At 39.6% G+C, this 25,843-nt stretch overlaps 1 protein-coding gene and 1 pseudogene across 2 annotated transcripts in view; one reads left to right on the top strand and one right to left on the bottom strand.

Annotated features, from left to right (window-relative positions):
• Positions 1 to 13,526, bottom strand: part of LOC308648173 (schwannomin-interacting protein 1-like) — a 49,669-nt pseudogene extending 36,143 nt beyond the window's left edge. The window contains exon 1 of the transcript in view: positions 13,313 to 13,526. The product of the transcript in view is annotated as a schwannomin-interacting protein 1-like (transcript). The remainder of the gene's footprint in view (positions 1 to 13,312) is intronic.
• The window catches only part of ARID3B (AT-rich interaction domain 3B), a 46,935-nt gene continuing 34,453 nt past the window's right edge, over positions 13,362 to 25,843 (top strand). The window contains exons 1-2 of the mRNA XM_081292720.1: positions 13,362 to 13,484; positions 16,243 to 16,873. Of these exons, the coding sequence (XP_081148846.1) occupies positions 16,319 to 16,873 (555 nt within the window). The 5' untranslated portion in view covers positions 13,362 to 13,484; positions 16,243 to 16,318. The remainder of the gene's footprint in view (positions 13,485 to 16,242; positions 16,874 to 25,843) is intronic.

Genomic DNA, 25,843 nt, shown 5'->3' with positions numbered 1-25,843 from the left:
ACACACTCCTATTGATTCTCTGTGGTAAACTATGGTAAAGTGTATATTGAAAAATAAACTCAAGAAGTTACAAGTCAAATATTTACACTGGCAGGAGGACCATAGCAAAGTGGCCTAATAGCATGAATTACAGTAAAACCTACCAGGTTCACCCCAGTTCTATTACCTGTAACATGTGATTGAACCTCAGGTAATTTACTGAACTCCTCTAAGCATTAGTTTTCTCACTTGTAAAGTTTATTAGGGGAATTAAATGATAATGAAGTGTTCAGCACATGATAATATTTCATTAACAAGTACTATACTGTAGATTTTTCCTTTATAAGTTTTTAAGTATCAAAGAAAGCAAAAATTAACCTTTAGTCTAAAGGTAGAACATGTACCATAACTGCCTTTACTGTTTTGATGAAAATTTGTTTTTCAGCCAGGTGCTGTGGCACATGCTTCAGGAGGCTAAAGCAGGAGGATCATGAATTCAAAGCCAGCCTTAGCAATTTAGTGAAGCCCTAAGCAACTTAGGGAGATCCTGTCTCTGAACAAAATATAAAAAAGGGCTGGGGATGTGGCTTAATGGTTAAGTGCCTCTGGGTTCCAACCCTGGTACCCCTCCAAAAATAATTGTTTTTCAAAAGATTAAATCATATTAAATATCTCCCTTTTCAACATGATTTTATTTTACATACTTCCACCTTGCTGGTTTTTGTTTTTTTTTAGATTGTGCTAACATCTTGACATCTTCACATTCCAACAGAAGTATTGGCTTTTAACTACTTTTTTTGATAATCATTTTTAATAAGGAAAGATTTCTCAAGTTCTATGACTATTCATTTGAATTTTGTAATTAAACTACTAGGGTTAGATTGTTATCAGGGCTGATCCTATAGTGTAGGTTCAGGAAATTCAGTCATTCCTGATGCCATAATTAATGTTAAAGGAAACAACACAGAGGCTTCATAGCTTTGGGGAATGAGAAGGGAAGGAGTTGTAGAAACATACACAAATGTAAATACCATTCTTCTAGCACTTGAATTCCAGAAGTGAAACTGGAGGGCTGAACTGCCCATATTAGGAAATGATTCGTTGCTTGAGGACCACAGTGTTAAGCTAAGTAATTTGCTCCTTTTTTCTGGGGGTAGGGTGGTACAGAAAGGAATTGGTCAGGAGGATTTTAGATTAGTTAACTTTATAACTGCTCTATTCTCTTCCAATATAATCTCAGTACCATTATAAGTATTATAAAATCAAACTTCTACTTTAATTGGAGAAACTAAAGTTCAGTTTTCAAAGGTGATATTTCTGAATCAGGTTTCCCAGTGAGGTTATAAATTTTTCCCTGAAATTGCAGCAGGGCTAAAAATCTATGTTGAGATTGATTTGTATCAATCTAGTTATTCAACATGTGCTCTTGCCATAAAGCCTAGAGTGAAGACAACTTTTCAATCTCTCTGATGTTGAATGTATTTCACCTTAATAAAATGTCAGTATACTATACTATATTTAGCTTCCTTTAGCTAAGAATTCGGGATAAAATTGTATTCAACTTGCAACACAAACGTAAGTATGTGGTATGTGCTGTGTCTGATGATGAAGATATGATACAGCAGGAGTCCAACATCTCAAACCTAACAAAAGCAAGTACTTCTCACCCTGGATTTAGCAAACTACTTTCCTACCAAACTTTCTCCAGAATGCCTTGTATCCTCCAAGTTCATGTTTCTAAAATACCTGCCTAGTGTTGTCCCCTAACTTTTCTGAAGTTTCTTAAGCTGAAATTGATTGTGTGGGGGGGTGTGCCAGAAAAAAGGAATCCCAATCAACCTTAACAATAAAAAAATGTTTGTTACTGTCATTCAGTATCAAGAGTTTAGAAATAAAAGATTTTTGATGTATGTAAATTCCCCAGGCTTGGGTAGGGGTCTGTGGACACATTTGTAGCAACTGGTTGGCCACACAATTCTCCCAGTCAGCCAACTACACTGCCAGGCTGACTTTGGCTTGGGCTCCCTCTCCTTCTCCAACACTTTACAGAGTCTGGCTTATCACAGCTCTGTCAGATCAGGGGCCAGATGGCTCCCAAAGAGCCCCGACCAGAGGCACAGGTCTGTGACCAGATGTCTTGTTTAAGGACAGATGGCTTGAATTGCCTCCTGCTCCCTTTTGCTCTGGCAATCTGTGGGACTGCTGAGTGCTGGGGCCACCAAAGAAATCTGGATGGAGCTTTGCAAAGACAGCTTTCAATTAAGTATCACTGAGAGCAATACAATACAATGTTTTCAAAGATTAATCACTTTGGGATCAGCCCTTTTGCTTGTCCTCCAGGTCTAACCTCTTCTATTCCCAAGTGAGAAAAACAATAATAAAGTCAATTCAGCTCATCAGAATGTTGGCAAGTCATGGATATGGGTTTGGAAAGGACCTTTGCTGTGAGAGCAGGTTGAAAGGGAATGTGGTAAAAGAGCAGCTACCTCCAGGAAAATTTACTCCCAGGACTCATCACTTTAAAAAGTTCTTAAAGTTTATCTAGGGCCTCAGGAACTAGGTGCTGGCATTTCCTCAATGTTAAGTGGCTAGTGGAAGCTGCCTTATCAAACAACCAGGTCATCAGACCCAAATATCAATTGCTGACTTAAAGTACAAACAGTTCTATGAAGAGGAGACTTAGAAGGCCTACTGATGGGCATATGCCCTTCTCTACCCTTCCCATAGGACCACACTCAGAAGCCAATCAGGCTGCATGTGACTTACTGGTTCATCTACCCCCACAACTAGCTGGGTCCCCTCAGGAATGTGTCTATTCCATACACCTCCTTTCAGGGACCCCTCCCGTCACATTCTTTCAATATACACATTTACTATTTATACCATTTCCTCAGCAGAGGCTTCACACATGCTAATAGAGGTTACTGAGGGTATCCCTTGATCTAAGGACAATAAGAACCTTTCCTCATCTGGTTACATTTTAATTTTCAGTGACAACAAAAGGTACAGCCACCTCAGGACAGTCCTTTCCTGCCTTACTAGGGCAATTAATCCCGAAAAACCTTTGTGGAGCGGATTCAAGTTGAAAATGCAATCATAAATTATTTTAGAGGCAAAACATTTTGTATCTTCTTTTGAGTCTAAGTTTCATTAAGACAGATACAATTACATCAACAATTAACACTGGCTATCAGAAAAACAAACTAAAGGAATTTTTTCCTCATTAGTTATGACTAACTACATTAGTACTTGCTAATATAGTTATTTATCTCCTGCTTCTCAGTTTCTATGCACTGTACATTTAAGACTAAAATTATAATGAAACATACATAAAAAAATAATGCCTGGGGCTGAGGATGTAGTTCAGTGGTAGAGTGTTTGCTTACCATGGGCAAGGCCCTGGGCCAGGCCCTAGCACCAACAATCCAAAACAAAAAAACAGAAAGAGAGAAAATGAAAGAAAGGAAGGAAAGAAGGGAGAAAGGAAGGAGGGAGTGAGGAAGAAGGGAGAGAAAGTAAAAAGGGGGAAGGAGGGAAATTAATACACAATATTTTATACAATTCAACTTGCTGAAAATATTTGTTGCTGGGCATGGTGGTGCATGCCTGTAATCACAGCAGCTTGGGAGACTGAGGCAGGAGGATCACAAGTTCAAATCCAGCTGCAGCAACTTAGCAAGGCCCTAAGCAACTCAGTGAAACCCTGAAGCGGGGGTCGGGGTGGGGTGGCTGGCAATGTGGCTCAGTGGTTAAGTGGTTAAGTGCTCTTGATTTCAATCCCTGGTACTAAAAAAAAAAAAGAAAAGAAAAAAAATTTTGCTGAAATATATTGAAAATGCAGTGACACTCTCTCTCTCTCTCTCTCTCTCTATATATATATATATATATATGTATTGAACATTGTTTCAAAATCAACAAGGACATTGAAACACCACCACAATTTATAGCTAATTCGTGTAATTTTCTGTAAATAGATTTTGAGGTTCTTGGTTTCAGTTAGTGTCCTTAGAAAATTATGTGCTTGCTTTTTTCCTTCATCACTTTGTCTTTTTTTTTAAGATTTTTTTTTAGTTGTAAACACAATACCTGTATTTTACTTGTTTATTTTATGTGGTGCTAAGGTTCAAACCCAGTGCCTCACACACACTAGGCAAGTGCTCTACCACTGAGCCAGAACCCAGGCCTCTCATAACTTTATCTTAAACAGAGAGCTATAGAGAAAGTAGTGGGTGAATCCTGGAAAACCGGGATATCCCCATTTTTCTCTATGCAAAGGTGTTAAGCCTTCCAAGTTTGCCTAGTGACTGCAGACTGCAGTTGAGAAAGGCCTGTCTTTTAGCCCCAGAACTTGCTACCCAAGGCATGTCAAGTGCTTGATTTTAATTTCTAACTGTGAATTTGTGCCTAGATTTGTCTTTAGAATGATATAAAGCAAGCCAAATAATTTGAAGATATCCTGCCCATCTGTACTTTCTTTCTTTCACTCTTGGCAGAGGTTTTGAATACAAAGGGCAAAAAGAAGTTTGGCTTTTTTTTTTTTTGGAATGGTACAATAGCCCCCCTTATCCACAGGAGATACATTCCAAGACCCCCAATGGATGCCTGGAAACTTGGATACTATAAAACCTTGTGTGTGTGTGTGTGTGTGTGTGTGTGTGTGTAAAATCGTTTTTCTATACAAATATATCTATGATAGGTTTAACTTACAAACAGTAAGAAATTAACCATAGCTAATAAAATCAAACAAATATAACAATGTATTATAATAAAAGTCATGTAAATGTGGTCTCATTTTCTGTCAAAATAACATTATACTTTTATTTTTCACTCAAGGAAGACCTATATGGATTCTTCTTGGGGTTTCCAAATTTCCAGCATCATTACTCTTGTGCTATGGAACCATTATTAAGTAAAATTATGTTAATTTGAACATAAGGACTGTGATATTGCAACAACCAAACTAAGAACTGATTGGCTACTAAGCAACTTACAGGCAGGTAGCGTATACAGTGTGGATATGCTAGATAAAGGGATGATTCACATCCTGGGGGGCAGGAAGGAGAGGGATGCTGTGAGATTTTATCATGCTACTCAGAACAGCAATTTAAAACTCATGCATTGTTTATTTCTGGAATTTCCCTTTAATCATTTTGGACCAAGATTGACCATGGGTAACTAAAACCACAAAAATGGAAACCTGCAGATGAGAGGGGACAACTATAATAAAATGAATTAAAACCATGCAAGTTAAATTTTTATATATATATATATATATATATATATATATATATATATATATATGATGTAAATTATCCCTTACATATATTCCTTACACACTTTTTTTGCTATAAATGGGCAAAATGATAAGAAACTTGATGAGAGAACTTAATTTAAGTTAACATATAAAGATGAAGTATGGTGGGTCTCTTCACATGCTCAGCAGTTCCAAGCAGTTACAAACCAAATCCATCCTGGTTGATATAAAGAAACATCTTAAGTATCAGTTATCATTTGTTGCAAATAATCTCAGAATTTATTGATTTAACTTTTAAAACAATAAATATTTATTATTTTTCATTTGTCTATGGGTTGTTGGGGAGTTCTAATCTTGGTTAGTATAGAATGGCCTGGCTCACATGTTTGGTGGTTGGCAGGCAAGTTGGTCTAAAGTTTCACACTTATATGTCTAGCACTTGGTTAGATGTCAGATGGGGTAATAATCATATATCTGCTATCATCCATCAGGTTAACCCAGTTATTCACATGATGGTGGAAGAATTCCAAGCAGAGAGAGAACTAGGCCCAATTGTAATCACTTTTATAGACTCTCTTGCATCATGTTTGCTAATGCCCATGGGCCACAGCATGACATAGGACCAAGCCTACCTTTAGAAAATGGAATAATAGACTCTACCTTTTGATGGGAGGAGCTCAAACCATTGGCTATTCTGTTCAATCTACCACACCTTGAAAGCTAAAATAAAGATTCTATCACATTCTTTGTAAAATGAATAGGTATATATCTCAGGACTTAACCATATTTATGTGATGGAGAGAGAAGCACTTTCTGGTTTCAGCTACTGGGTCCTGAGGCAAAGAGATAAAACCAAAGAGGTAGGTAAGAAGCTAGATCTTCCTAATGCCTGTAGGCCCTGTGAAGGAATTTAGGCCTTGCCCTCGAGAGCAATGGGAAGCCATAAAGCTGTCTAAGAAGAAAAAAGATTGGAGCACTTGGGCTGCAGTGAGAACAATATCGCTGGATACCGACTGGAAGGGGAATAGTGAATGGAACAGTCATGGAATGTGGGATCAAGGGAAAGACTTTCTCTCTCTCTCTCTCTTTCTTTTTGTAAAAGATACCCAGTTTGAATGCATCCCCCAAAGTTCATATGCTGGAATGCATAGTTATAGTTTGAATGCATCCCCAAAGTTCATATGTTGGAAACTTAATCCTCAATGCAACAGTGTTGGGTGCGGGGGGGGGGGGCTAATATGAGGTGATAAGGTCATGGGGACTCTACCTTCATGAAAGAAATAATATTTTTTCTTTTTTAAAAATTTGTTCTAATTAGCTATATATGGGAGTAGAATGCACTTATTTATATATCATGCATAGATAGAGTATAATTTCTCATTCTTCTGGTTGTACATGATGTAGAATCCTACCAGTCGAATAGTTATATATGTACGTAGGGTAATAATGTGTGATTCATTCTACTATCCTCCTTACTCCCATACCCTCCTCCCTTCACTCCCCTCTACCTAATCTAAAGTAACTCTATTCTTCCCTAACCATTCCCCTGCCTTATTGTGAATTAGCATCCGAATATCAGAGAAAACATTCTGCCTTTGTTTTTGGGGGGGATTGGCTTATTTCTCTTAGCATGATATTATCTAACTCCATCCATTTACCAGAAAATGCCATAATTTTATTTCTTTTTATGGCTGAGTAATATTCCATTGTGTATATATACCACATTTTCTTTATTAATTCATCTGTTGAAGGGCATCTAGGTTGGTTCTATAGTTTAGCTATCATGAGTTGAGCTGCTATAAACATTGATATGGCTGTGTCACTGTAATACACTGATTTTAAAGTCCTTTGGGTATAGACTGAGGAGTGGGATAACTGGGTCAACAGGTAGATCCATTCCAGTTTTTCTGGATCTCCATACCACTTTCCAGATTGGTTGCATCAATTTGCAGTCTCACCATCAATGTATGAGTGTGCCTTTTCCCCCACATCCTCACCAACATTTATTGTTGCTTGTATTTTTGATAATTGCCATTGTGACTAGAGTGAGATGAAATCTTAAGAGTAGTTTTGATTTGCGTTTCTCTAATTGCTAGAGATGTTGAACATTTTTTCATATATTTGCTGATTGATTGTGTTTCTTCTGTGAAGTGTCTGTTCAGTTCCTTAATCTATTTATTGATTGGGTTAGTTGTTGTGTTTTTTATTTGTTTGTTTGTTTGTTTTTTGATGTTAAGTTTTTTTGAGTTCTTTATGTATCCTAGAAATTAATTCTGTACCTGAGGTGCAGGTAACAAAGATTCTCTCCCATTCTGTAGGCTCTCTCTTCACATTATTGTTTCCTTTGCTGAGAAGAAGCTTTTCAGTTTGAATCCATCCTATTTATTGATTCTCGATTTTACTTCTCATGTTTTAGGAGTTTTGTTAAGGAAGTCAGATCCTAAACCAACATGGTGAAATTTGGGCCTTCTTTCTCTTCTATTAGGAACAGGGTCTCTGTTCCAGTGCCTAAGTGTTTGATCTACTTTGAGTTGAATTTCGCACAGGATGAGAGATAGGGGTTTAATTTCATTTTGTTATGTTTGGATTTCCAATTTTCCCAGCACCAAAGAATTAATATTATTGCAGGAGTGGAAGTTATCTCAAGAGAGGCTTGTTATAAAAGTTAAGTTTGGTCCTCTCTTACCCTCCAGCTTTCCACTGAGATAACACAGCAATCAAGGTTCTCTTCAAATGGGGCACCTCAATATTGGACTTCCCAGCCTCCAGAACTAATTTTTTAAAAGAAATTATTCAGCCTCAGGCTTTGTTATAGCATTACAAAACAGATTAAGGCAATGAGTGAAACAAGTTTGCTTGAAACTTTATGGGAGGATCCAAATTCAAGAGACTAAAGGGAGATCCCAGAGAATTGGAAAGGGAAACGATTGTGTGTGAAAGGTTGGCTTTTAAGAAAAAACACTTCATACAATAAAATTAACTTTATTTTTCTTATATATAATCCTATGGATTTTAATACATATATAGAGTCATGTAACTACCACCACAATCAGCATTCAGAAAAATTCCATGATTGCCAAACCCTCCTTTTTACTATCCCTTTAAAAGCACCCCTCCATCCCCTTCTAGCTGCTGAGAATCACTTGACTTATGCCCCATTAATGCTTTCAAGAATAACTGGACCTGGTGCAGTGGCCTAGCCCAGCATACTACAGTGATGCAGCCACATCAATGTTTATAGCAGCACAATTCACAATAGCTAAACTGTGGAACCAACCTAGATGCCTTCAATAGATGAATGCATAAAGAAACTGTGGTATATACACAATGGAATATTACTTATCTCAGTGAGACCCTGTCACTAAATAAAATACAAAATGGGGTTGGGGATGTGGCTCAGTGATTGAGTGCTCCTGGGTCCAATCCCCAGCACAGAAAAAGAAAATGTAGCTGAGTGTGGTGGTGCATGCCTATAAGCCCAGTGTCTTGGGAGGCTGAGGCAGGAAGATTGCAAGTTTCAGGTCAGCCTCAACAATTTAGCAAGGCACTTAGAGACTTATTATTATCTTGTCTCAAATTAAAAAGGGCTGGGAATACAGCTCAGTGGTAAAGTGCCCCCTGGGTTCAATTCCCAGTACCAAAAGAAAAAAAAGATTTCAAGAATGTCATTTTTTAGACTGACTTGTTTCATTCAGCAAAGTGTATGTTATGTATTTGTGTATTTATTTGCAGGGCTGGGGATTGAACCTTGTGCATGCTATGCAAGTGCTCTACCACTGATCTACATTCCCAGCCCTTTAGTTATTTAGAAACAGGGTCCAAATCACTGAGGCTGGTCTTGAACTTTCAATCCTCTTGTCTCAGCCTCCTAAGTCACTAGGATTGCAGGTATGTGCCACTGTGCTCAGCTCAAAATATCTTTACTATGATGCTATAATCAATTCTGCATTCCTCTTTATTGCCAAGAAATAGTCAACTGATTGGTTTCTAATAGTATCCCCCTGGTCAGTGACACCATTATTCTACCAGTTACTTGGGCCAAAAACCTTGATATCTTCCTTGATTCTTTCTTCTAACCTATACAACCAGTCCATCAGCAACTCTTGGTAGCTCCACTTTCGATCTGACCACCTTTCACCACCTCCACTGCCATCATCTAGTTCAGGCCACCACCATCTTCTGTCAGGATTAATGCTTCTACTTTGACCCCTCTATCCTCATAGTCTGTTATACCCTGAGCTAGAATGGTCCTTTTAGGCACTTTAATTTGATCAAATCATTCTTCTGCTTGAAAATCTCCAGTGGTTTCCGTGGTGACAGGCAAAGTTGTTGCAATGTCCTACAAAGCCCTGCATGATTGGCTCTGACTATCTCTCTGATCTTATTTCCTACCACTCTACCCCTCACTCACTCAGCATCAAACATAGGGGTCTATTTCTATAGCATATTAAGCATGTTTCTGCCTCAGAGTATTCAAATTTGCTGTCTCCTATACTGGGATACTCTTTCTCTAGATATACACATGGTTCACCTCTATCAAGTCAATTCCAGTTTCTGCTTAAGTCATCTTTATCAGTGTGTTCTTTTCTACCATTTAAAATAGACGCTACCTGACACTACTATCAAATACCTTCCCTGCTTTATTCTTTTTATCACATATTCTTGATAAAACATTTTTAATTAATTTATTTGTTTTAATTAGTTATATACGACAGCAGAATGCATTTTGATTCCTTATACACAAATGGAGCACAATTCTTCATTTCTCTGGTTGTACACAAAGTAGACTCACACCATTCAAGTCATCATACATGTACCTAGGGTAATAACATCCATCTTATTCCACCATCTTTCCTACCCCATGCCCCCTCCCTTCCCCTCCCTACCCTTTGCCCTATCCAAAGTTCCTCCATTCCTCCCTTGCTCACCTTCATTATGCATCCACTTATCAGAGAAAACATTGGTCCTTTGGTTCTTTGGGATTGGCTTACTTTGCTTAGCATGATAATCTCCAACTCCATCCACTTATCCACAAATGCCATGATTTTATTCTTTTTTAGTGCTGAGTAATATTCCATTGTGTATATGTGCTATAGTTTCTTTATCCATTTGAAGGGCATGTAGGTTGCTTCCACACTTTAGCTATTGTGAATTGTGCTGCTACAAACATTGATATGGCTGTATCACTGCAGTATGCTGGTTTTAAGTCCTTTGGGTATAGACCCAGGAATGGGATAGCTGGATCAAATGGTGGTTCCACTTCAAGTTTTCTAAGGAATCTCCATACTACTTTCCAGATTGGTTGCACCAATTTGCAGTCCTACCAGCAATGTAAAGAGTGTGCTTTTTCCTCCACATCCTTGCCAACACTTATTATAGCCTGTATTCTTTTTTTTTTTTTTTTAGAAAGTGACACAAACTTTATTTATTTTTTTTTTAAAGAGAGAGTCAGAGAGAGAGAGAGAGAGAGATTTTTAATATTTATTTTTTACTTCTCGGCGGACACAACATCTTCGTTTGTATGTGGTGCTGAGGATCGAACCCGGGCCGCACGCATGCCAGATGAGCGCACTACCGCTTGAGCCACATCCCCAGCCCTAGCCTGTATTCTTGATAACTGACATTCTGACTGGAATGAGATGAAATCTTAGTTTTGATTTGCATTTCTCTAATTACTAGAGAATTTGAACATTTTTTCATATATTTGTTGATTGAGTTTCTTCTTCTGTTAAGTGTTTGTTCAGTTCCTTAGCCCATTTATTGATTGGTATTTGGTTTTTTTCTTTGTTTCTTATTTTTTTGCGGGGGGTGGGGGTACCAGGGATTGAACTCAGGGGCACTGGACCACTGAGCCACATCCCCACCCTATTTTGTATTTTATTTAGAGACAGGGTCTCACCGAGTTGCTTAACACCTCGCCATTGCTGAGGCTGGCTTTGAACTTGCAATGCTCCTGCCTCAGTCTCCTGATCTGCTGGGATTACAGGCATGCATCACTGTACCCGGTGGGTTATTTGTTTTTTTGATGTTAAGTTTTTTTTTTAGTTCTTTAAAAAAAAAAAAAAAGAGATAGAGGGGAGAGAGAGAATTTTTTTTAATATTTACTTTTTAGTTTTTGGCAGACACAACATCTTTGTTTGTATGTGGTGCTGAGGATCCAACCCAGGCCACACACATGCCAGGCCAGCATGCTACTGAGCCACATCCCCAGCCTTTTTTTAGTTCTTTATATAACTTGGAGATTAATGCTCTATCTGATGTCCAAGTGGTAAAATTTGCTCCCATTCTGTAGGCTCTCTCTTTATGTTATTGTTTCTTTTGCTGAGAATAAGCTTTTTAGTTTGAATCCATCCCACTTATTGATTCTTGATTTTATTTCTTACACTTTAGAAGTCTTGTTAAGGAAGCTGGGGCTTAATCTGACATGATGAAGAATTGGGCCTACTTTTTCTTCTATTAGGCACAGGGTCTCTGTTCTAATTCGTAGGTCCTTGATCCACTTTGAGTTTTGTGCATGGAAAGAGTGGCTTAATTTCATTTTGCTGCATATGGATTTCCAGTTTTCCCAGCACCATTTGTTGAAGAGGCTGTCTTTTCTCCTTTATATGTTTTTGGCACTTCTGTCTAGATAACTGGATTTATGTAAGTTTGTGAGACTATGTTTTTGTTTTTCTGTATCTCTGACTTAGTAAAGATCCTGGAGGACAAGAAATTGGCTTTGTTCAGTGCTCAATAAGCACTGAGATGATTCCGAGGTGGCATGTACTAAGAGTTCAATTAATATTGCTAATTGTATAGGAGGGAAAGACAGAATCATAACAAAATTTCAGGGCATTCTACATTTTATTACTTTATGGTAAAGCAATCAGGGGAAGTGGTAGGGGAAGTGTAGCGTTAGAGATTTTCAGAGATAGTAGACAGCAAGTTGACTAGATGAATATAACGAAGTTTCCAGTCAGTTCAGAATGATGAAAGAGTATAATTAATTTAATTATGTCAATCTATGAAACAGGACATTTTTCCACGACAAAGTACAAGCATGGAGAAGTACGTAGACCCATTCAGGATGGAGGTCTTGGAATACTGGGAGTGTTAGAACAGGACTGAGAGTAGAGCAGTATTGTAATTACTTATCATTGAATCTATGGTTAAGGAGGAAAGTGAAGACTGGAGGGAGTTAATGGCTAAGAGATAAAGTAGAGGCTTTCATCAGATTAGAGGTTCTGATAAGCCGAAAGAACAGTTATCTAAAATTCTTGAGCAGTTGAGAGGGTAACAGGCTGTGGTTGGGTAAAGGTATGTTCAAATTACTGATTCATGACGACACCGTGTTTCTTGTGACAAGATTTAGGATTAGGAGCTGATGTGTTGCTAGAGATAAGGCTAGATGTTGAATGGGTTGTCCACCTAGACTCTGAAACGATCAAGGAAGATGATCATAGAGGAAAAAATAATATAGGGAGCTCCATGCGCAAAACGACAAATGTTCACTACAGAGGTGGGTAAAGGAACAGCAATTCTTAAGAAGCAGCATCGGAGAAGCAAGGGTTTTGACACGGAGTGACGGTATTCGGCACACAGCCTCCACTTTTGAAATCTGGCGAGAATACTAATCCATGTGAGAGGGTTCCAGGGGATGTAGCATTTTCAGAAGACAGGTCTCAGACCAAGACAGAATCATTCGATCTAAGAGCGGAAATGACTAAGAACCACCAATTTGAGGATAGGAGACTGGGAGGGGACCTAAGCAAAAGAAAACTCTGAAGCCTCTTTGTTTTTACTAGACTTTCTCTCAACCTATCGCTCGCACCATACCCACCTCCGCAACCAGAAAACACCCAAGAAACACTAGGTAAAGCCCAGCTCTTTTCAACTCCCCGCGGAAGTCTCCCACCGGAACTCTTCTATGTCAGTGCTTTCCTATTGGCTGAAGCTTCCGCCCGCTTCAACTTGCTTCCCCTCACAACACAGGTGGGCCGAGCTGTCCCTAGAGTCACTTCCGCTTCGCCCCATACCCCCTCCTCGTTCCCTTTTTAGCCGCTTCCGGCCTCAAGCCCCGCCCCAGCCCGTGGGCCCCACCCTTCACCGCCCCTCCCCCGCCCCCCGGCCGGCTGCCCGGCCCCGCGGCGCCGCTTCCGGTGCGGGCCCCGCCCCGGCTGTGGCCCCCGGCTGCGGAGAGTAGGAGACGCAGCTGCCGCGCTGGGCATTGAGCGGCTCCTTTGCCGCGGCGGACCGGGAGCTCCCCGCACAGGTACGCTGAGCGGGTCCTAGTTCTTTTAGCCGCCGCGGGCATGGGGGCTGTGGCAGGTGGAGGTGACCGAGGTGGGAGGGGAGGCAGGTGTGTAGGGGAGACACGAAGGCGCGGGCCGTCGGAGCGCGGGGACCGCTGAGGAAAAGTGAGAGCCCTGGGGAGGAGCCCCGGGGCGTCCTGTGCCCATAGGCGTGATTTAAGATAAAGGGAAAGAAAAGGGTAAGGGGGCCCCTGGGAACCGAGAGGGCGAAGATAGGTGGGGTCGGGGCGATCCGAGAAGAACCAATGAATTGGCTGAGAGAGCTTAGTAGAGGTAAAAGTGATAGGGCTTGGTGGGGTGGGGGGACAAAGAATGGGAGGGGGACCATTGGAGTGACCTGGGAGGGGAGATTGGAGGGGCCCGGGGCTAGTGGGTCTGGCAGCGAAGGTAAAGGAATGGTCAGCAAGGCCAGACTCAAAGGCGCAAGCTGTCGGTTTTGCCTGGCTTAGTGGTCCCTGAACTTTAGGGGAAATAGGGGAGGACCTGTGTGAGGGGATGGAGTGGTTTAGATTTCTGAGACTAAGTTCTCCAAATGTAGGCAGGTGGTATTGTTTGGATCACTGGCTACTTAGGGGCTGGGGGAAGATGGGCTCTTGGCGGGGAGAATGTGTATATTGAGTTGTAGAACTGAGTCATCTCAGACTTACTGAAGTAGCTGTGGGACACCTCCCCCTCTGCTGGGGACAGCATAGAGAACATGGTGCCACAAGACAAGAAGCAGTTGTTCAGTGACTGACAGGACTAGGTTGAAAAATTATTTCGATTGTGACTGATTGTAATGATTACAGGACATGTTTTAATGACTACCAAATCATTTACTTTATTCTTTAATTTTCTTTGACCCAAGTTTTTAAAAAAAAAAAAAAAAAAAAACTTTAAATGAACATTTTTGGGCTAGGGATGTAGCTCAGTGTCTAGTGTGTGCAAGGTCCTAGGTTCAATGCCCAGTATAGGAAAAAATAAATAAATAAACATTTTGCCAATTGGATTTATTGTGGGTTTAAATTTTTTCATTCCTTTTGATACTCTAAGAAGAGCTAAAGCGGAATGAAAGTATTGTTTTGGACATATCTCAAACTCACACTTTCTAAAAGTGCCAGGAGAGGAAGTAGAGACATTGAGGGGCAAATTGGAATTTGAATCTTACAGACTACAAAAAGCACAACCTGTGCTTCTAAGATGCAGAGAAAATGAGAATTTTTAATCTCTGCTTTTTTGCCTAGGTTTAAAGTTTGTACTTTTTTTACTCTAACCTATTTAAAAAACTTAATCCAAACCATTTTTATTGCTAGGGATGCAGTTACTTCCCTGTGAATTTTTAAATATGCTAAAGACATTTACTTTTCTTTCTTTTTTTTTTTTTTTTGTCTTTCAAACTCAATCCCAAAACACTGAAACAATGCAAGCATCAAGTCCCAACCTGTACAGTGCAGCTTCTTTCATGTGATGACAAAATTGTACACCATGCTGCAAGTCCTGTTCACCCTAAAATTTGCTCCTGCATAGTAATTCAGTTATAGAGACTTGCTGAGAAAACAACTCAAGTGAAGAGTCTGGAGAGGAGGGTGGGGGTTGAGGTGGAAAGGGTGTGAAAGGGGTATGTTTGGAGACTGGTAAGAATGCAGATAAACCTGCCCCCACAATGCTTTTGGCCTGAGAGCCTTTTCTTTTTGTATTCGTTGTAGAATAAATATCATAATAGAAATTAACCATAAAGAAAGGGGATGTGAGGAGATTTACTTGGCCATTTATAAAAAAGAAGCCGCATTACCTTGTTTAGATAATATTGATACCTGTTTCAAATTAATTAACTTTAAAATCTCCAGAGGAATTCTCCCTGTTTGTTTTTGAGCAAGGATTGCAATTTGAGACTCTTGCCTCCTTGCGTGTTTCTTTCTTTCATGTTGTTGAAATTGGATTCTTTCTGAGGCTATAATGTCCAGTTTGCCTGCCTCAGTACACTCGGCAAGCAGGCTGGCAATTTGATCTGGGAAATTTGCAAAGTTTAAAACCCAAGAGCAGTTTGCTTGGTTTTGCTGCTTCTTTTAAGAGGATGCATTCTGTCTGCCTGTGTCAACTTGAATGGTAATATCTTTCTTCAGTGGGCCTGGGAATATAAGCAATAGTCTCTCTTTTGCTAGCAGGCCTTCTTTTTTCCCCTCTATTATTGTGGTTTTCATATTCCTGTTTAGTACAAACCCATTTACCTTTTCAGTAATAAACAGATTAATGTTTGAGAATGTAGAGGGAGAGAGATCAGAACACAGATGCTAGCAGCTTAAATATCATCTGAATTGCTTCTTTTAAAACCCCCAGTAAGGTCTGGGGCTGTAGCTCAATGGTAGAGCACTTGCCTAGCATGCATGAGGCACTAGGTTCTATCCTCAGCACCACATAAAAATAAACAATAGAAATAAAGGCATTTTGTCCATCTACAACTACAAAAACATTTTTTAAATAAAAATAAAACCCTCAATAGTATACCACTATTGAAATTCACCCCATTTCCCCTCTTAGATCATGTTCCTCTTCACACCTTTCCCTACCCACCCCTCAAAACCCAAATACTCATTGAAAATCAGGTTTAGAAGCACTAAGTTTATGTTTAGTATTCAGAACTTATGGCTCTTTATTGGAGGAAAGAAAGCCTTTTATATCTGTTTTACATAGGTTTTTTTTTTTTCCCCCTCCTCTGTGGTTTTGGTTAATCACATAAAGTATAAACCCAGTGTGCCTACTGGGCTATGTTTGGGTTTAGAGCCATGCCAATCTGTGGTCGAAGCTTGAAGCAGTAATGGAGCCACTGCAGCAGCAGCAGCAGCAGCAGCAGCAGCAGAAGCAGAAGCAGCCACATCTAGCTCCTTTGCAAATGGATGCCAGAGAGAAACAGGGACAGCAGATGAGAGAAGCCCAGTTCCTGTATGCCCAAAAACTAGTTACACAGCCAACTCATCTTTCTGCCACACCTGGGAGACCTTCTGGCAGCCCTGCTCTGGGTCCCTTAGCCAGAGTTCCACCAGCCACACCAGTGGCCCGAGTTTTTGAACAGAGCAACGTGAACTCAGAGCCTGAGGAAGAAGAAGGTGGTTTAGAAGATGACGATGAGGATGAGGATGTTGCAGAGGTGGCTGAAAAGGGGGCCCAGGCTGCTTCCAAATATTTTCATGTGCAGAAAGCAACTCGCCAAGACCCCAGAGTAGCACCCATGTCCAGTCTGCTTCCAGCACCAGGGCTCCCACCACACGGACAACAAGCTAAAGAAGACCATACCAAAGATGCTTCCAAGGCCCCACCTTCTGTCTCCACAACTGGACAGCCAAGCTGGAATCTGGATGAGCAGCTTAAGCAGGTCAGTCTTTCCGCTATAGGAGGCCATTTATTCTTCCTAAAGGCTAGCTAGAAAGAGTATTGGATGGTCTGGTGCTATGCCAATCTGGGTCTGCTCACCCCACTTCACTGAACCACACCATAAACAGACTTTGAACTTTTTTTTTTTCACTTAATATTTGTTTTCTTGGGCTTGGGGTATAGCTTAGTGGTAATGTATTTACTATGCCTGAGGCTCCAGGTTTAATCACCACCACCACCACCACCCACCCTACACACAGAAATTAACATTTGCTTTCTTGATTTAACCAATAGAATGTATCAGTAACTCCATGTAGATTGTTTCAAGTTTGACCTGAAAGAATATCAGTATAATCTTTTTTTTTTTTTTTTTTTTAAAGGAAGAATGAGATTGCAACTGTGTTGATGTGTTGAGGATGCATCTAAAAATGTGAGATGCATGACACTGGAGTTTTTCCAATAATAACGTAAAAGAACAATCTTGCCCAAGAACTTCTTATTTCCAGGCTAACCCAGGATCATACTCTTTAAGGGAGATTTGAACAGAGCCGACAAGAAGCTCTTGTACTGTGTATGTTTCCTAGTAAAGAGGCTTATAGACATGATTTCATTTCACCCTTATAACATCTGCTTAGAAAGAGAGAAGGGTGGACCTCAAAATTCCCTTTATAGCCAAGGAAAACTTCTAAACATGGCTGAAATGACTTCTAAATGTCAGAGTCGGTTGGGAAACTGTTTTAAAAGACAAACTAGAGTCCTAATAAATTATCTTGGAGAGTAGAGCCTACGGAATTTGTATTCTTATTCCAAGTATTTTAATTTTAATTTTTTTTCTTTATGGTGTACAATGTATATTCTCACTCAAACAATGAGATGGTTTAGGTTGGGAGTTCATGATAAAGCCATTAGTACCTGGATACTCAGAATATAGAATGTCCACATGCTCGTCATGTGTTCCAAATGGTGCTGTTTAGAAATTATTTGTGAAGAGCCATGGGTTAACACAGAACAACTGAGAAATGTAAGAAAGGTCCTTTGGAACCTGAAAAATCAAGCATCTTTGGATCAAGGAGCCCTGTGCAGTTGACCTAAGTTTTACAACAACAGTGTGCAGTAGATTCTAGAATGAGAAATAGGCTCAAATCCTATTTTTTTCCTGTATCTTCCTCTGTGGTCTTTTGGTAGCCACACTTGAATTGCTCTAAGCCTGTGTCTTATCATCTGTGGAATAAAAGTAATGAAGGTGCCGCAAGGATACTTTGAGGATTAATGAGCTAGTCCATGTGAATATCTGTGCAGTGCCAAGCACATGGTCGCTAGTAATGCTCCAGAAGCTGTCTTATGCAAACAGTGCCATCTTCTTCCTGCATCTACACTGACAGGCCTCTGAACCAGAGAAAGTACTAAGATGTACAAAGGGTTTCCCTCACATGACCCAGGGAGATAGCAGTAGAGCTAGGACTAGAATCAGAATCCCAACTTCCACGACAGCAGCACCCTGGCTGCCAGCCCAGACCCGCCTCCTGGCTGATTGCTTTGCTTTAGCAAAACATCTGTGAGTTGCCGGCAGCCCCGCACTGCTCTACGGTTGGCAGAGTTCCATGCTGGCCGCTGAGTCAGCTCATAGGATCCCGCCCTGACAGCGCTGGGAAAGTTCAGGCTCTAGGCGGCTGGGCTGCCCCCGCCTTGGCAGCTGGCCAGCCTCTGCTTGTGTGCGGTCGTTCCTAGAAAGTGCAGCCGGGTGCGAGGAACAAGTGGAGCTCCAGAGCCTGTCTGTCTTCAGGAAGTGCAGCAGGTGTTGAGGTCAAGCCATTAGAGCTTTGAAAAAAGCGACTCTTCAGAACTGGCTTGTGTGTGTGCACACGTGTGTGCCATGGCAAGGCAGCCTGCCTCAAGTCCTGGACAGCAGCCACTGTGCGGCTATAGAACTCAGCACTCTTGGGGGCTGGCTGTTGGCATTTGACACCCTTTGAGTTCATTTAGGTGTCTGAAGCACACTCGCTAATTATAGACTGCCTGGCAGAGCACCTGCCAAAATGTTTTTATAAATGTTGGAGTAGCTGAGGCCTAATCCCTGCCCCCTGAACCTGAAAATCAGGAACTGGGTCAGGGGGGCATTGAGTGGACAGTGACTTAAAATCTTAGATGAGCATCTCCTATTCCTCTTATGGATTTTATTTTTTCAAAATGGGTTTGGTTTGTATTCTTTGTCTAAAACGTGTGTGTGTGTGTGTGTGTGTGTGTGTGTGAGTGTTTTATTTATTTATTTACTTACTTTTTAGAAGTAGTTGGACACAATATTTGGTTTATTTATTTTTATGTGGTGTTGAGGATCGAACCCAGGGCCTTGTACATACTAGATGAGCGCTCTACCACTGAGCCACAATCCCAGCCCTAAACTTGCTTTTAAAGAAGTAATGTGCTTGGGGATTAAGGTTTTTTTTGTTGTGTTTTATAAGGAAGACTAAAAATCTATCCTTGAATAGGTCCTATAGAAATCGTGGAAACCATGAGACTAGCTGTTTATTGTTTAGTCTTTTTTTTTAATGTAATTAACTTCTAGAGAGCATAAATAGGGCTGCTGTTGCTCCAGCAATTGAAAGGCTTTATGTGTTACAGTGTCCATTTTGTTCTTTTAAACAACAAACTTGTACAGAAGGCTTCTTTGTGCCAGGGCTGTGCTCCTTGAGGTAAGTCATGTCTTTCCAGGGAGCTGGTGTGATGGTACTGGGAAACCTCAAGGTGGATTGGAGTAAATTACTTTGTCCAGGATCAGCTAAAGCCAAATCTCCAGTCTGTGCTATGGTGTAGATATTTCTAATAGATAGATGTTTATGTTACAGTACAGGGGATTGACCTCAGAAGCACTTTACCTCTAAGCTACATTCTCCAGCCCTTTTTATTTTGAGACAGGGTCTTGCTTAGTTGCCTGGGCTGGACTCTAACTTGAGGTCCTTCTGCCTCGGCCTTTAGAGTCATAGGGATTTCAGGCATGCATGACCACGTCTGGCTATGATGTAGGTATTAGTTTTGTTTCACTCACTAAAGTAAAAAAGTTAAGTGTTGATTCCCCCCCCCCTTAAATTAACAGCATAGCATAGCTTGGCAAATCAACAAGATTACTCTATTTTGGAAGCTTTGGTGAATGTGGGTGTGGGTATGGGTGTGGGTGTGGGAAGGGGGTGTTGAGAGTAGGAGAGGTAGCTGCCAAGCAAAGAGCAAAACTAGAAAACTTAAGGGTGCCATAGATTATCCATTGTTTCTGAAATCCCTTTCTTAGAATATGTAAAGTCAAAACTATTTTATGAATTCTCTTTGAATTGAATAAACTCTTAGAAAATGTTTGTTTCTGAAGATCTAGATCATTATGAATATAGTATTCTGACACAAGAGCAATGTGGAAAATGAATAATACCACCTAGCCCAACATCTTAAAACCCGTCAGATTTCTATGGGCAGAGTAAATAATTGTAAAACAAGACAACAAAGAACTGAGTGTTTCATCTCTCAGAGGAAATCACATAGCCAATGGAGAGAGGGCTGTTGTTGGCCTTTTAGGGGTGGTCTTCTGTTGTCCTGGATAGAGGTCGTTCAGGCAATACAGTCTTTGTCTGTCTTGAGCCTGTTAGTAGAGCTAGGTTTCCAGAAAAGCATAGACTTCTTTCCACAAAATAGGAAGATGAGCGATGACTTGATGGCCTGTGGGAGCCAGAGTATATATGTCTGGATTTCTGCATACTTTGGCAGTCACTTTGGTTATTGTGTGTGACTTTCCATAACTCAGTGCAAAACACTACAAGTTGTTACTCAATAATGTAGGCCCTCTCCTTCTCCTCTTCTTGGATATTTTACAAGGTTTTGCCTCAGTTGCCTTCTAGGATCAAGAGTCTAATTTCAGAAAACTTGCAATTAAAGAATTCCTAACACTTCTTAAAGCTTGCTGATCACATGCATTAATGAGGAGAAGGTATTGCCAATTCTGAACACGTGGAAGTTGTTTGGAGCACTCTCCACTCATGACAGCTGTGTAGGCTTTCTTTGAATTCATTGGAGCAGCATCTCTGCAGGACTGAAGCAGGGGAAGCTTCATGGCAGACTCAAAGAACCATGTTAGATGGGCACTGGGAGACAGGGAAAATGACGAGGAAATTTTGTCTGTTTTCCCAAAAAATAATTGATTTTCTCTAAAAATAAAAATTTTACTAACTACTTCAAAATCAGTCTTGTTTTACTGTGAGAGATGACTTCCTGCTGAGCAGTTAGTGGACAAAGATGTGTCTGCCTTTTTCTCCTAAATGTTGTGACTGTCTGGTTTTCCAGAATCTATTCCTGTAAGTAAAATATGGGTCTTTGGGCTAGGCCTCCTTTTCTTGGTACATACTGCATGACTAGAACATCTGGGACTTTTTGTAAAAATTGTGTAAAATATTGCCTTTAAAAAAAATTGTAGACTTTCCTCATTCTTTGTAAGGCTGTCTTACATGCCCTTGGCTTCTATAATCACAGTAGAGTCTGTCTAGATCAGAAGTTCTCATTTGGAGGTGGCCCTCCCTTTCTTCCCCCAGGATACATTTGGCAATGTCAGGAGACATTTTTGGTTTCTGTGACAGGGGTGTTGGCAGATGTGCTACTAGCATCTAGTGGATAGAGGCCAGAGATACAGCACACAGGACAGTTCCCCACAACAAAGAAAAGAATTACCCAGTACAAAACATCTAGGTTGAGAAATTCTTGTCTGTATTGTGTCACTGGAAAGAAAATCGTATGCTATGCTTTTCATAGACAGTGCTCTAGACTTAGCTCCTTTGTGTTTCAGTCTTAGTAACTGAGGGCTTTAGCATCTTTGATTTTTTTTTTCTTCTATTTTTCAATGTATGTGTTGAGTTAGGTGTCTCCTGAAGTCATCTGAGTGAACAGACTGCCACCTGGGAGAGGCCTAGGACCTAGAACTTGAGATCTCTTACTTGGCTTTAAGCAGGGTTCTTCCAGCCCAGCATTCCATTATTGTGGTGATTTGTGAAAGAGCTTGGTTGCCCTTCTAGTCATTAACCCCAAAAGATTAAGGCACAGTTACCTGGCAAACTTGTTACTTAGTAACAGATTTAATAATTGACTCAAAATTGGTTTGAGAGAAACAGAAGGTAGATTTAGATATTAGCTCTACCACTTGATTGCTGGACAAGTACTTTGGACAAAGGTCCTAACCTTCTAACCTTCCTCTTCAACCTGTGCATCCATTTATTCCAGAGGATGATAATTCTCTCCTACCATCCTCAGGAATCTATTTTAAGATATTACAAACATGGAAGAAAAATGGTTTGAAATATTTTTGTAAAATGTATACACTATACAATAAAGATCAGGTTGAATTGTCATTAATGTGTAAATACTTTTTAAAGCTATATTTTTTTAGTTTTTATAACCTTTGTAGATAAGATGCTCCACAAATCCTAGACAGTACTCTAAAACAACTCCTTCTGTAAGTTTTCTGGAGTTGTGGCCAAATTCAAGTGTTCTAGAGTTCTATGAAACCTTTCAGGATTGCACTTTTGAAGATGATGCTTTCCATATTAGAATAGGGATACGTGGGCTGGGGTTTGTGGCTCAGCGGTAGAGCGCTCCCCTTGCACGTGCAAAACCCTGGGTTCAATCCTCAGCACCACATACAAAAAATAAAATAAACAAGTGAAATAAAGGTGTTGTCCAACTACAAACTAAAAAATAAATTTTAAAAAAGTTAAAAAAAAAGAATAGGGATATGTGCATATTTTTTCTTTAGGTAGAAGTAAGCTTTATAGATATCAAATCCTTATAAGTACATGATCACTGACTAAAACTCAGTTCTTCTCCCTCTTTCCAGAGACTAATCCCTCCATGCATGTCCTAGAGCTCATGCTCTCGTAGATTTTCAAGGACTTGTTCATCAGTGAACCTCTCCATTTCCTGACCTTTGGACTCATGCTCTTCTGGCGCCTTCTCCACATTAACAATTATCTAGCTCCCAAACTAAAAAAAAAAAAAAAAAAAAAATTAAATTCTTCTTTAGTCTTAAAATCTCCCTCATTCAGTTACTATAAAGGATGAGAGATCAGGTTTAAAGAATTTTTCTTCTACACCTCTCCCTCAGGTTTTTCTGTATTGCTACCTCCCCCTTCCCTGCATCAAAGCTTCTCCAAAGAATTGTTTGTATTCCACAGTTCTATTTTGTCACCTCCTGCTCACTCCTCGGCATACTCAATCTGGATCCTGTCCCTTAAATTGTTCGGGTTTCTAATGACCATCATGTTGCTTGCCAACCATATTATTATTTTGATTTCTCAGCATGTTGAATACAGTAGACCACTTCCTCTTTGAAACATTGGCTTCTTTCTGCTTATTTTACTTATCTCTTATGCTTTCTCTTCTATCTGGCCTCTAAAACTTAAGTTCCCCAGAGTTCAAGACTAAGTACTCTTCTCTGTATGCCCTGCATCTTTTACTTATGTGGCTTTAAATACTGTCTACAAGTCAGTGACTCCAATTTATAATTTTTGGCTCACATTTCTAGTCTGAGCTCAGTGCATATATTCCCAGCTACCCGCTTGGCATTTCCATTTAGATATTTTACTTACATCTTAAGTTTAATGCTTGTAAAACTAAACTCTTGATTTCTAACCTCCTCCACATTATTTCCTTCTTTATTTTCCTTCTCAGTAAATGGCATTTTTATTCATTTAGTCAAGTATACCAAAAACCTTGGAGTTGACTCTTTCTTATCTCCTATTTTGTCACTCCTTGTGTTTGGTCATCACCATCAATTATCTGGATATCTAGAATCTTGCTACTTCTTTTCTTCTCCAGCATAACCTACCCAATCCAAGCCACTTTCCTACTGTTGTAGCTCTCAGCAGGTTTCTGTGTCCCCTGATTCTAATCCATTCTGTACACAATAGCTAGAGTGATCTAAAAAACAAATCAAAAAATGTTACTCCTTTAATGGCCTCCAAGTAGATGTCCCACACTGTAATTTTAAAATCCCAAATCTTTATGATCTGGCCCTCCCTACTTCTCTAGCCTTATCTTTGACAATCTCCTGACCTATCACTGTGTTTCAATCACCCTCACTTTTGCATATGCTAGAATACCTTTATTGGTCACTTCCTCAGAGGCATTGTCATCACTCTCAGTGTAGATCAGGTTCTCCCTTTATATGCTGTCATTGAATGTTATTGTTTTACATTTGTGTGGTTGGTTGGTTAGTTCCTAAACTAGATAGTAAGCTCCAAGAGAACAATGATACCATTTGATTCGCTTATTATTGTATAGTAATGTTACATTGTAAGCATTCAATAAATATTTATTTCTTCCATTTTCATTTACTGTCCTTTTTCATGTGAATTGCTTCATTCATATTTTTTTTAAAAAAAGACTTTATTTTTTTAGGTTCATAGCAAAATTGAGCAGAAGGTGCAGTGGTTGTCCGTATACCGCCCTCTTCCACACATGCACACCTTCAAATGCTGTGCCAGAGGGTATATTTGTTACAATTGATAAGCCTATATTGATCCATTATTATCATTCAGAGTCCATAGTTTACAGTAAGGTGCACTCTTATTGTACAATCTGTGGATTTTGACAAGTGTGTGATGATTTGTATCCACCATTATGGTGTCATACCGAGTAGCTTTACTTCTCTAAAAATCTTCTGTGCTCTACCTATTTATTCCTCTCTTCCCACTAATCCCTGACAACCACTGATCCTTCTACTGTCTTCATGGTTTTGTTCTTTCCAGAATGTTGTATGGTTGGAATTATTTAGTATGTAGCCTTTTCAGATTTGTTTTTTTCATTTAGTAATATGCATTTAACATTCTTCCATGTCTTTTTATGGCTTGATAGCTGATTTCAGCTGAATAATATTCCTTTGTCTGGATGTACCATAGTTTATTTATCCACTCACCTATTGAAGGATGTCTTGCTTGCTTTCAAATTTTGGCAATTTATAAATAAAGCTGATATTAATGTTCATATGCATATTTCTCTGTGGACATAGGTTTCAGTTTGAGTAAATTCTAAAAAATGCAATTGCTGGATAGTATGGTAAGTATATTTTCAGCTTTGTAAGAAACAGCCACATTCTCAAAGTGGCTGTATAATTTTGCATTCCCATCAGCAGTAATTATACCAGTACCCACTTTTCCCATTTCCTCACCAGCCTTAAATGGTGTTATTTTATTATTATTTTTTTTTTTTTGGATTTTGACCACATTCTTTTTTTCTTTAGTTGAAATTTTATTGAAGCCAGGCCCGGTGGTACATGCCTGTAATCCCAGTGACTTGGGAGGCTGAGACAAGAGAATCAAGAGTTCAAAGCTAGCCTCAGTAATGGTGAGGTGCTAAGCAACTCAGTGAGACCCTGTCTCTAAATAAAATACAAAATAGGACTGGGGATGTGGCTCAGTGGATGAGTGCCCCTGAGTTCAATCCCTGGTATCAAAAAAAAATAAGTAAATGAAATTTTATTGAAATAATTGTAGATTCACATGGAGTTGTAAGAAATAATACAAAAATGATCATTTTTATACATTTTGTCCTTTTTTTCCCCATGGTAACATTGTATAAAACTGTATAGTGTGCCAGTATAACCTGGATGTTGATTTTGATATGATCCTTTGATATTGAGCTTTCTTTCTATTTTTAAGCCATTTGAGTTGGACGTTTAGTACATTTTCTGAAATTCTTGTAAATGGGTTTTACAAGGCTTTGGGTTTTTCCTCTGGATCTCACTTGCTTGGTATCTCACAAGTTTTCATGTGTAATACTTTCATTGTTGCTTACTATTAAATGCTTTATAATTTCAATTGTGATTGCATCTTTAAGCCTTGGGTTGGTTGTTTAGAAGTGGTTTTGGTTTCCAATACTTTTTTTTTTCTTTTTTCTAATATTAACTTATAGCACACTCACATTGTTAAAGAACTGGCATGCTTCTCTG

The sequence above is a fragment of the Spermophilus citellus genome (assembly GCF_964194105.1).
Source record: "Spermophilus citellus genome assembly, chromosome: 4".
Taxonomy (NCBI): domain Eukaryota; kingdom Metazoa; phylum Chordata; class Mammalia; order Rodentia; family Sciuridae; genus Spermophilus; species Spermophilus citellus.
The sequence above is the reverse complement of the archived record's forward strand: the minus strand, read 5'-3'. Positions and strand labels throughout refer to the sequence as shown.